Below are 13,306 nucleotides of genomic sequence, written 5' to 3' on the forward strand. Positions count from 1 at the left end.
CATAATATTAATAGCAGGATAAGTGACATATCATGAATGGCTGTATATAGACCATAAGAAAATCAACTATGCAGATATGTGAAGTTAAAATAAATTCTTGCAATTTTACTATTACACTACCACAAAGATAATTTTCTCAAACATCAACAGACTTCAGTGATTTTTTTTGCCTTGCTGAATAACCGGATAAGTTACTTGAGAAAATATTATAGAAAATCATGTAAGTTTTTTCTTTAAGTCTATAATATAATTTACAATTAGTTTGTCTTCTTCATAAACAATGGATAAGAACATGTATAAAACCAATGTAATATTGACCATTAAAAGATATGCCTATTTATGTATATGATTAGTAAGTAGTAATATGATCATCTTTTATATTTGGTGCCCAAGAGGACAAACAAATAGTATCACCGTATCCACCTCTTACTCCCCACTAGAACTCATGTTAGTTTGTATGGAAGTGATTTCACAGCAAATTGCACCTAAGTATGCATAAATTATCACTACAAGCCTCTAGAGCTGGTTGTCCCCGCATTTCTCCCAATGCAACTGCCGGAAGCAGCAATTCTCTAGCAAAGAGTTTTTGGGTTGAACCAAATGGAATGACAATGATTGAAAAAGATTTTACCACTCAAACACCAACATTATATTGAAATTGCTTTCATAATGGAAGGAGAGGAGATAAAGCCTCATTCAACTCAAAAAACTATGCCCTTTTTATGGTACAAATGTATAGATAATGTTGATTTAGCCTTGCCATCATAATTTTAGTTCCTTCTCATTAAGAAGTACATAAATGTACAGAAATATCATCAACAAAGCCAGCCTGAAGTTATGATCTAATGGAAGGAGAGGAGATAAAGCCTCATTCAACTCAAAAAACTATGCCCTTTTTATAGTACAAATGTATAGATAATGTTGATCTAGCCTTGCCATCATAATTTTAGTTCCTTCTCATTAAGAAGTACATAAATGTACAGAAATATCATCAACAAAGCCAGCCTGAAGTTATGATCTAATGAGAGCACAACTTCCACCAAGCAAGAGGTGTAATCATAATTATGAATTAAGAGATTGCCTTTCAACAAAACCTAGGCCCTTCCGTCTTTATGTTCATGACATTTATGTTGCTCATCATGTTAGAAGAATGGAATAAGGGTGGAATGAGTCAGCTCAAGTTGACTTTTCATATCAAGCCATTTAAACTCTGGTCCAAGCCTGGCCTACCTCACCAACTGATCAGACAAGGCTGAACCAAACACACTAGCAAGTTGACACACCCAACATAGAATTGGCCCATCTATCCACTATGCAGAGGAGAAGAGGAGGGAAAAGGGCAAAGACTGAGAGGAGAAAAGCAAAGGAACTGGCTTGACATGGCATGGTTGTTCAATGATGAATAAGGTGCAGCTTGGCAACAATCTTGAGGCAAAGACAGGGTTCCGAGAAGGACAAGGGTAATAGCGAGTTCTATGATAGTGACCAAATGATGTGGCAAAAATATCAATGGATAATGGTGGAAATTGTTGGAAACTGAACAAAAATAAATAGAGGAAGACAGGTGGCGAGAGGGGAAAGGACAGAAGAAGAAGGAAGGAGGAGAGGAAGGAGAGAAGTTGGAAAATAAAGGAAGAGCTAAACAAAAAGGGGATGAGATGTGAAAGAGAATGGGAATTAGAGTCGGTAGATAAGATTAAGGTTTTGGAGACCCAACATTCTGATCTCTTTTCTCCTTTCAATACAAAGCATATGCACTTCGATCATGTTTTATGTGCTACTTTGCTTGTCTGCCTAGAAACTAGATCAAGGGATGGTATTCATTCAAAATGGAATGATTATATAAAATTTAAATAATCTATTCTACACATAATGATATGAAATGATGGATCATATACCATCAACCCAAACCAACATGACCCACCAACAGGTCAAATTTGCCTGACTTGATATCCAACATGAAGACCAACAAGTTTGGTTTAGGTTGTGCCACGTGGGGCATATGTTCCAGGTTTCAATTGCCACCCTAGAATGGAACAAGGTTTATATGCTATGCTGCATGCCCATAAACCTCGACTATAGAAAAGCACTTCAATGAAGTCCACCAAATGTTGATATGAGATGCCATCACATCTTTTAAGAAGCGAAGGAATGGGGTAGTAGAGAGGAGGTAGTGGGAAAGAAAAAGGACAGGTAGATGGACTAGATGATCAAACAAGAGGGAATGGATGAAGTGAAGGAGAGGAGCTGGATGCAAAAAGGAGAAAATGGAATGGAGGAAAGAGATCAAGCGAGATTCAAACTTTTTAAGATAAGAATGTGATCAGTGACAGTGATTTAATTATTACGAAGGCAATTCAGAACATAAGAAACCGATCTTAAGAAGAACATGGACCCTTATAGGATCTCATAAAACCAATTTTACGGCTTTATAATATCTTGTTTTCTGAAATTCGATTCACCATCTTATTAAATATATGGACAAAAAATAATAAATTTAGATTTTATAAAAAAAATTGTTTTCCTAAATGATTGTTACAAAAAAATAGTCTCTAACTATGGAAAAACAATGCACACATGGTCCTATCGATATAACTAGCATTAGGACATGTATGGAGCAAATGACGTATTTGAGACCAACCTTTAAGTGCAATGGCCTCATTCTAGGCATAGTCCTTTAGCATCTCTATGCATGTCAGTAGGGATTGAAGTGGGCCTAAGCTGACTTCAAGTCAAGCCATTGACTAGGTCTAAGGTAGTTCAGGTCAGACTTGGGCATAAAAATATGACCTAAAGGAATTTTAGGCCAGGCTTCAGTTGATGCTTGTCTCACTCAAGCCTAACCCGAAGTCCAAGCCTGAACTAGGCCTAAAGCTCTAGCTCCAAATCAAACTCGAAGTTGGACCGGAGCCAGGCCTAAACTTAGCCCACAACCTAATTATTCTTCACCATCCATTTTTTCATTTAGATAGATACATCTCTCTTAGGAGGAGAAGAGATCTTTGAGGTTTTATGGCCATTGCCGGTGAATTCTAAAATGGCAACAGTGTTTGGAATGATCTAATCTCCCTGTAACATAACTAATAATTCAATTCGAAAGAGTAGCAGAGAGGATCTATCACCATCGATAGAAGATTATGCCACCATGGAGAAAGGGCATAACACTAGCAAACACCAAGGCAGCACTCATCTCGATCAGAATCTCCAACCGCCACCACTAAGGTGGACGAGTGGGAGGTTCGATCCAAACATGAGGCCACATGTGACTAAAGACATTCAACAAGAGAGGAAGGTGCCCGAACCTATGATTGAGGCCACCCACAACCTCCAACGGGCCCCAGGCCAAGAACAACTTCGGCAACTCCACCGATAACATCATCGCTACAACCGCACCTCGCCAATGAATGACTAGAGCTTGCAGCAACGAAGATTAGCCTACTTGATGCCACCGAATGGCCGGAATATGTTCCTATGGCCTTTGCCAAGTGGATCTGACCTACCCGAGTTCCTGACTAGGAAGTGATGGGAGGAGAGTGTAGGAGAAGAAGATGATGACAGCAATGGCTAGAAAGGAGGACAAGACTAGGAAAACCCATCTTCAATATCAACCTCCCCGCACCTCTCTTCTAGATTGTGGCCCAAAAATAAGATCCTGACCCTGTGTTGCTACCCCAATTCCCACAATCCACTTCCACACCTGTCAATCTTCAATTGTCTTTCCCTAATGACAACTCCCATTGCATCAATGGCAAGAACCAAGTCGGCCCAATCAAGATAATTTAGGTCAAGCCGAATGGGTTAGGACCCAGCCTAGGCTCAGGCTCAAGCTCAGGTCAAGCTCAAGCCAAGATTTAAGGGGGAAAAAACTGCAAGCCTAAGCCCAAGCTAAAGCCCCAAAAAAGTTTCACACTAGGCTCGAGTAGGGACATGGCCTAGCCTGGCCCTATTCCAGCCTTCTATGTCATAAACAATGTTGTTCCATTTTTCAAATTAAAGCTTCGTACCATGTTACACAAAATTATGTTGCATATAAGATTTTAGAGTAAATATTATTTTGAATTTAGAGTAGCTACCACACTGGATAAGCTACCTAATAAAACATTTAATAACCGCTCATGATTGTCTTTCAAAGGGAATTATGCAACTAACTAGGACTTTTTCAGTTGAATGTGGGTGATACATTAGATCAAGGATTGGTGTCAGTCAACCACATGCCCATTTTGAGGTTTGTTAAGGTCCATCCAAGAGAAGGAAATCCTATCAACAATAACAAGATTTTTAGAAGATATATCCGATTGTTGAACCAAACAAGATTATGGAACACATTTTACAGGAAGAAAGATTGAAATTTAGGTCAAAGATACAAAGTTAGTATTCTACACAAATGAGAAATTATGTATTTGAAATTAGTATTCAAAGGGTGTTAATGAAGATATTTCCAGCATACAGTGAGTGGAAGAAACTATTATTATTTAAATGTACCTAGATCACTACATGCACACAATATCAATGTAATAAAAATAACAATTTAAATGGATGTCTATGTAGTATAATTAGGATGGCATACATCTAGAACGGGTAAAAAAGATATATTTAAAAGCTACAAAAATAGAGGAAAAGTGATAAAGAAACACATATGATGGCAATGTCTTGTAGAACAAAGAGTTTAAAAAAAGAAAAAATAAAAAATACAAGAAGACGAAGAAGATTACTAGAAGAAGGTGTTGAATTTGTGGCAAAAAAGTGAAACAAACAACTTAAACCTGGTTGGAAGTTGCAACCCAAGAATGGGAAAAGAATGTGCACAAAAAGGATACAAATTATTCTGTATGATGCTAAAGTGTCTCCTAGATTCTTTGGTTATGATTATGATTATAAGGGAAGAGTGTGGTACAATGCCTTTTGTCCCTCCTTGTTCAATTATCAAAATCTACATATCAAGTTCTATGCAGGTATTAGTTTCTAGATGAGAAATAATAGTTTATCATTTACATCACTCAAGTTGGACTAGGTTGAGCCTTGGCACAGTGATAAGTTGCCTCCACTATACCACATGTGTTTCAGGTTCCAAACACAGAAACGGCCTCTCTGCACGTGGGGGTAAGGTGTGTACATCAAACCCTCTCCAGACCCCATAGTGGCAGGAGCCTCATGCACAGGGCCATCGTTTAAACTTTGAAAAAAAAGGAGAAGTCTACTGGCACAGACATACCTCATGAGTACGTGCATCGGCGACTGCTGAAATGATAGCATTACAAGTAGCACGTGTTATTCTGCAATATGAATGCAACAAGGCATGCGAAGATGTTCTTTCGATCCTCAGAAGATATATGCATGAAAAGACAGTCTGTGCCAGTGAGTGACCCTTATGCCATGTTGCCTGCCAACACAAAAGGTGTTGAAAACATAGAATCTTGCAATTCCCAGCAAATAATTTATAGTACAATACTACTCAGTACTCACAATACCTCACATGCTAAAAGATGATCCATGACATCAATGGTCCGTTGCACATCAATAGTTCTGTCCAAACTGAGAGGAATTGGAGCAGCGCCATTTTCTATCGCTTCTTCAACAGAGCAATATCCACTGTTCTCAACTCCAGAATCCATCTTTGGATCCATTATCTACATCAGAATTTTTTTTAAAAAAAATACAGGCTCAACTAACTGTCAAGAAAGGGCCCGGACTTGGGGAAAAAAAAAAAGTATATGCTTATAATGAAGCTAACAAAGATCATAAAAGATGATATAGAGATTTGAGCTCATGAAAAGCAGGGAAGAAAACAAGCATGACTATTAATATACAACGGTGGTTGAAATCCACCAACTGGCTGTAACAAGGAATTGGTATATAAAATGACCTTGGTTAGGAATTAGTATCAAACAACAGTGATCTGACTTCAAGGACCACAAAGCATTCTTCAATCATCAAAAGGATCATGAGGGAAACAAAATGTAACCAGAAACTAATAGCCTCATAATCTTTCCGTTTAGTATTGATACCAGAAAATGACAAGAGAATGGACATGGCATACAATGTTTTGTCCCCTTGATTTTCTTAGTACAGCAGTTCAATCAGGAACATCTCATTAAACCATCACATTGTAGGATAGACATGAGTACAAAGCTAAGCAAGTTCTAAATAAGATGCTTTTGGGACATAGGCAAGCTAGAGTGGAATTTGTGATAGGTTGGCAAAAGATAGCATCTTTATTTCTTTACTCAAAAACATATGATAGATAAGCTCTTGAGATGTTTTTGTAAGCAATTAAAATTGAAAAATAACCGTGTCCAAATCAAGCTCATATCTATATTTAAGCATGGTAGATGGATATATCAAAGACTTATGGATGATCTATTCATTTACAAATTCTCAGTCTACTAGCATATCTAGAGAAAAAAATAGAAAGCAACTAATTTCAAATTAACCATCACTAAGAATAATAATAATAAGTCACAGGTGAAATAATTATGATGTACACCATCCGTTAATGACTTGTCATATGATACAACAGCAAAAATAAAATATACAAATGTGCATGACATGTGATAATAGCAAATATTATGTAAAGATTGTGGGCCAGCTAAGAATGCCATTCTCAGTATTTTATTTTTTTCCTAGGTATATCCAGTTTTATGCATCTTAGCAATTTTTTAGTATATCATGTGCCACAGCGAGCACATCTTAGCATATCAAGCATGTAAGCTGATTCAATACTATCTGGATATAACATGTTAAAATGTCAATTTATTGGCATATTGAATGGTTTGCTTTTGATGCTCGTGTGACCTAAAGTATTCAAAATACTGCAACTTGGTGTTTCAATTATGTTCATGAGATTTAAAATAATGAAAATCCTTATTCGAACTGTTAGAATAGAAACAAAGTACCTAAGCTAGATGCATATGGATAATAACAAAGTGCTGGTGGATTATTTTGCTTTTTGTTACGACATTTAGTGAACGAATCTTAAGCCATAAAAGTACAACAAATTCAGAAACATGCATTCCGAGCATGAGTACAATAAGACACCAAAGATAAGGAGTGAAGAAAAATGTGGGTAACCACTCAGTACCTCCAATGCAGACATGGCAGCAAAGAGACTAAAGTTCTCTCCATGTACAAGTTCTCCATCCTGAAGATCTATAAGTATGAAATGTTAGAGAGAGAGAGAGAGAAAGAGAGAGAGAGAGAGAGAGAGAGAGAGCATCATAGAAATACTTCTTGTTGGAAAGCAAAAAAGAAGCAGACATAATCCATATCCATGCATGATATCCGGCAACATCCCCCAGACAAGATATACTGACATGTGCATTTTTGTGATATGTATCAACTGACCATGGTAAAACAGATAGTATGACATGGTTGAGCAACAACCTCTAGGTATTACAAAAGTGTAACATACATTATATATAAGTTAGACATCTTTAAAAATGCTGATAACAAAAACAGAACTTAATTATAGGAGAGTCAACAATTCTTAATTTACAAAAATATAATATTAATCTAATTGAGCAGCAGAGGGCTCCTTAGATCTCTAAAGCATTTAATATGATTCTAAAATTGTTTTCTAGTCATTATTCTCAATTTTCAAAAGGATCTATGGAGGAATAGGAAATAATCACCAATGATTACCAGTTAAAGTCAACAACTTCTTCATCTACAGGTTGCCTCATATATCAAGAGCCAAGACAACATATGATAGAATGGAAGAAGTTTCTTCCAATTCCAACATTCAAATGCAGTGATTCATCTCAAACTCTAAATATTGACAAGAAAAAGGATGTTAGCTGTCTTTTCTCTATAACATGATTCAAGATTTTAAATCCCGTGGGACGGAGCTGTCCCGATTTTTCCATAAAATAGGACATGCTGCCATCCCGCCCTGTCCCGACATTTGGAACAGAGGATGTCCCAAGGCGTTCCGATCGGAATGCTGGGATGCTAGCGGGACGGTTCTGTCCCGACACATGAGATGGTACCCCATCCCAATGTCCCGTGGGACATCCCGCTGGGACCTAAATCCATAACATTAGTTTCTCAGCCTAGTAGTTAGAAATACTCTTTCACATTTCTGTTTATCTGAGCCCTTCTTTATCCAACCATCTACATCTCTTGCCTATAACCTATTTCTAGCTCACAAATAATAAGACATTAAAAGGACTGCACTTACCAAGGGTAAGAAGACTGTTCACATAAGGTTTTTTTTTGATGCTTTATTAAAGTGTTCTCAGATGGATATTTTTTTAAAATTTAGTTTCCTATTAAAGAAGGAGCATGTTAAAGGTACCAGTGGTTGGTTAACTAGGTCTTGAAGATGAAAGTGCCCAATTTCAAGTAGCTAGCTAGCTCTTTGACATTAGATCTTGAAATGTTTAAAATGTTCTGAATTTCACGTTCCACTTGATGCATCAATACTATTTCAATACATCTATCAGTTTCTCTCACATGGCAACGATAACAATAAGTGAAACCATAACTTGGAAAGGAACTATTAAATATAGCGTAGGCTCTATTGGTACTCACCCAGATATGTCCAGGTCAAAGTGTATCATCACAAAGACTTAAAATTCCATAGGCATTATTGAAACACTTTGTTGACCAATTGTTTATGGCAATGGCAAACTTCACTGACACATTATTGAATTGAAACAAGAACCATAACTAGAAAGCTTCAACAGAATATGTAGTTCAACTATGGATAACCTTCTTTAGATAATAATCAACAAAGAGATTCATCATACATCTCCTTCATACAAGAACTACTTGAATAAAAATCAGTGTGCATCACTATTATAGAATAATATGTTAATTTCGTCTACTTTTGTTAAGATCATACTTGGCTTTTCAAATCTTTACCAGTACATATGTGTCACACTTAATCTTGAATTATGCACTTGTTCCTTAAACATATTATAAATGATCTATTTTTCAATCTCTTTATATTATTTCTGGTTTTTTAAGTGTTTGAATTTATAAATCTCCATATAGTGATTTAATGATGATGACGCATTTTTTAACTTACAGATTGTTTTGAGTGCAGAGGATGAGTACGAGACCATGTGATGGACATATTTTTGAGTAACTTAAGGAGAAGTTTGTAAAACAGCATGAGGCCTCAAATTTTCCAGTTAAAGTAGGGGCGGTAGAGAGGGCCAATTGAAGAAAAGTCACAAAGAACCAAATAAGATGCATGAACTTAAAGAACAAAGATCTGAGATGTCTCTTGTAAGCAGAGGAGCTTCAATCTATGCCAGAAGGTGTGAAGAAGGACAAAACTAACATGTAAGATAGTTCTGAGAAAGGATTGGAAAAGATAGCCCTAGCAATAAAAGTGGAGTTCAATAGGAATAATAGACAGATGAGGATTCCTTTTTCTGACCATTCATGCTATTCATTTTCTTGATGACCAGAAAATATAAAAATATAAACATGTTACCTTCATGCTTAACATTCCTAGACTGATTGGTTGTCAAGCATATTTAGATTGTTTTATCCAGAACTAGGAAGCACAAGTCATTTTCAAGAGGAGCAAACAAAAGAAAAGAAATGAAGGAAAGAAAGAGAGAAACCATGAATATCAACGAGCCACCAGAACCCAACTTTTTGCCACTTTGAAATAATGAGCTATGGCACCATTGGCCCCAGTTAAAAGCCAACCATATGCCACCTTTAGCAAGAGAATCCAAGGCAGCCAGGTTCAGTTTTCAACCAAGAAAATTAGTCTTAGTTTGCTTTAGAGTTGTTGCAAGCAGGTTCCTTTTTCTAGATAAGGATACTCGTCAGCCAAAGGTTACAGGAACATAAGGTTCAAAGTGTTGAATATCCTGTATGTTAAAGACATACCATGATATTTCAAACGTTGGAGTGTGTGTGATATTTCAAGTCTATCCTGTATGTTCATCTAATTCAGGGCTACCAAGCACGCCTAGATGTTCTTTTATTTATTTTCATTTCTTTGTGTCACTAAAATGAATGCCATCGATTCTTTTGAATTAAACATGCAATCAAAGCTTCCTGGCATAGCCATTCATTGCTGGGAATAATTAGGTATTTATATTTTAAAGAATCTGCAAAGTTGTTGATATTATACATTTTGTACTTAACTAGGAATCGGCTTGGGAAGGTAGGCAGTAAATATTTTATTTGAGATAGCCATTCTGCCATTCTGCTGTACTGTCTGTCTGCATTGGTCCATCATTCTGCTTACAGTTTACAAGAAGGAAAATGCATCTCCTTCATAAGCTAATATAATATAATGAAGCTTCATTCACATAAAATTGCAGCAACTCCCGAGATTGAAGTCCAACAAAGAAACAAGATTGCCCCTCCCTATGAATTTCTACATCTTTCTGATGCAACAGTTCAAGAAAGCATTGGAGACCAAAATTCAGACACCAAATGCTATTGTTGGAAAAAGAAGGTATACTGCCTACTTAAACCAATCTAATGTAACAATGCCTTGTTTGCTTAAGGAGCAGCTGCCTGCATGATGAAGTCCAACACAGATGAAGTCTTCCTATCGTTGTTGCCCAAGAAAACATGAGGCTGATATTTGAATGCCTATTCGATCAAGAAGCTATAGATTATAGAGGTTTTCCCAACCTTGCCCATGGTTTCTGTATCTTTCTGTCGCTACCATTTAAGAAAGCATCAGAATTCAGACACCACGTCAAAACATCTAACTAGTCCAAAAAGAAAGGGAAAAGGTTGAGGTCACACGCTCTACACCTGTTCATATTGCTACTTCTCTTTGAAGTTTATGCCAAACAAAATGCATTTCCTCCTAAAGGCGGTCTGATATCATGAAGCTTGATTCTTTTAAAGATACAAGTGTCCCCAAGACGGTCTGAGAAAGATTAAATCTTGGCATCACTACCATCCAAGAAAGTATCAGACACAAAATCAAACACCTGTCCAGTCCAAAAAGAGGAGTAACTGCGGATGGCGAGACTTATCATCGCAGGCAAGCCCTTAAAAATGCAGCTAATCCAGCTAATCTCAGACTCAGAAACAAAATTTCTCCTCGATTGCCGATAGTTTTCCATGCCTTTTTACAACTAACGTTGAAGAAGGCATCACGGACTAAAATTTGGACGAGAGAGAGAGAAGGGGGAGAAGCTATGGATGAGGAGGATTACCATTACAAGCGGCCTCGATGAAGGGAGAGGCATCGGCCCACACGGTGTGGTCTCCGGCGGGTATCGACGATAGGGGCAAGGGCCGGCCGCCGCTGCCGACTTCTCCGGCCGCTCCTCCGCCATGGTTCGCCATGGGGTATTTGGAGTAAGATCGAAGGAAAGGGCTCTGGGTGGAGTAAAGGCAACGTCTTTCGCCTCGCAGCCGTTCCAGGCCTCCTCGAGCTCCCTTGGATCGCTGGCTTGGAATTTTTCGTTTTTTCCTGGAGTGGAAGGGTTTATACCTCAGGAGTCAGGTGCTCTTTGGGTGTGTGCTCACACGCGGAGAAGTTTAACGTGCAAAATTTGACCCGGCGTCGTAACCCAGATGCACCGAACCCTGTTTGACCGACACTGTTAAGTTCCCTAATTTTAGTTTGAGTTGGATGCGTTCCAAAACTTTAGATCTCATGACTCAATTTTATTTGGCTTGAGTTTATGTCAAATAAATTGGGAAATTTCTTTTTAATGTCGTGTCTGCTTTGGATCTAAGACACCAAGAATGAGAAACATTATACTAAAACTAGAACTTCTCATGTGTTATGCAATGAAAAGCCACATTTTTTTACCAACAAACAAGCCACATTTGAGAGTTGTCTGTGAGGAGAGAAACTGATTGGAAACAAGAAAAATAAGATCAGAGGATTTGTTTAAAGTGGAGGAGCATTATGTTTGGAGTCAAAAATTTCTTAAGTTTGCAATATAACAATAGTTGATTATGGCTAGATCATAAAGTTTATGGTAGGCTATTAATCATGAATTCAGATCTTCTCCAATATGTGCTTGGGCTTGAGAGGGCCCATCTGCCAATCACAATTGCTTTGACTCGAAGACTATGATTGAAATAGGTCTAAACAGGCACAACTTATATCCTGTAGTGGGCTCATTCAGTGTTAGCCATCGTACTAGATATATATGGCTGTAATTAGTAAATAACTCCTATCTTTGTACCAAACATTGGTCAAACAGGCACAACTTATATTCTATAGTGGGCTCATTCAATATTAGCCATCCTACCAAATATATATGGCTGTAATTAGTAAACAACTCCGATCTTTGCACCAAAAATGGGTCTTTTTTAGTCTACACATAGATTGAAAAGGATTTGCCCGCTAATGATTACTTAGTTCCAAGCCAGATATAATGGTAAACTCTAGAATTAGATTGAATTGAGGAAAACCTTTATTTAACATTGGATGCACTGCAATTCCATCTTCTTACTACTAATGACTTTAATTATTATAATTAGAAATTTTGTGAGACATGATATCAAAATATTAAGCAAACATTTCTTTGGATATCTTAAATAAGTTTCCCAATAAACATTAAAAATCAAGTTTAGAACATGGTCAAGAAGCTTGATCCACTGTATCAACCAAGATCTATATATTGGTTATCACATTTTCTATATGCATTAAATAGAGAGGAAAGAGAACCATTCTCAAAATTAAAAGAAAAGCTAAAAAATGAGCCAACAAAAAAAAGGGTAATTCTCTCGACTTGAGCCTCACTTATTCTTTCTGTATACCATGCCATCAAAATTCTTGATGAATAACAAAAAAAGATGAAACTATTATTTCTCAAAGTCAAATGGGTACATCTTCTTACTTGGATGCAACTTGGAAAAGTTCAAGGTCAATCAAGTATAACCAAACCAACAAAATATCTGACCAATTAATTAACTTAGTTATTAAACTCAAACTAAAATCTAGTTCAAAAAATTCAAACCAAAAGTATCTCTGCTTGGGCATATCCCTACATTTCACTATTAAAAATAAAGACTTCACCGATAGATAATTTCATTAGAATAATCCATAAAATTCATTAAAAAATATGTTTATGATAGATTTTTTGATGGATTCTTATCTATCAAAAAAATCATATTAATAATTCTTTTTCTGACAGATCATATCCATCAAAAAATTTTCTAATAGATTTGTGATGGATAAACTATCAAAAATATGCTTTCCACATTCGCTAATGAATATTATTTTTTATTTAAAAATATAATTATGATAGAATTTTTTGATAAATAGTCCATCAAAAATTATTTTGACAAACTATCCATCAAAAAATTTTTTACAACTTCGCACAAATTTTTCATCAAAAAAATTTCTGATAAAATA

General features: G+C 36.6%; 1 protein-coding gene across 3 annotated transcripts in view; it reads right to left on the reverse strand.

Annotated features, from left to right (window-relative positions):
- Positions 1 to 11,400, reverse strand: part of LOC105033699 (uncharacterized) — a 31,289-nt gene extending 19,889 nt beyond the window's left edge. For 2 of the 3 annotated variants that reach the window (XM_029261390.2, XM_010908594.4), the window contains exons 1-4: positions 11,145 to 11,400; positions 7,079 to 7,146; positions 5,469 to 5,627; positions 5,213 to 5,380 (exon numbers count right to left, since the gene is read on the reverse strand). In XM_029261390.2, coding sequence (XP_029117223.1) covers positions 5,213 to 5,380; positions 5,469 to 5,627; positions 7,079 to 7,146; positions 11,145 to 11,277 — 528 coding nt within the window. In that variant the 5' untranslated portion in view covers positions 11,278 to 11,400. The remainder of the gene's footprint in view (positions 1 to 5,212; positions 5,381 to 5,468; positions 5,628 to 7,078; positions 7,147 to 11,144) is intronic. The other variant, XM_073251168.1, reaches the window with a different exon arrangement.
- Between the last annotated feature and the right edge of the window lie 1,906 nt (positions 11,401 to 13,306).

Source organism: Elaeis guineensis, chromosome 1, assembly GCF_000442705.2.
Source record: "Elaeis guineensis isolate ETL-2024a chromosome 1, EG11, whole genome shotgun sequence".
In the NCBI taxonomy this organism is placed as follows: Eukaryota; Viridiplantae; Streptophyta; class Magnoliopsida; order Arecales; family Arecaceae; genus Elaeis; species Elaeis guineensis.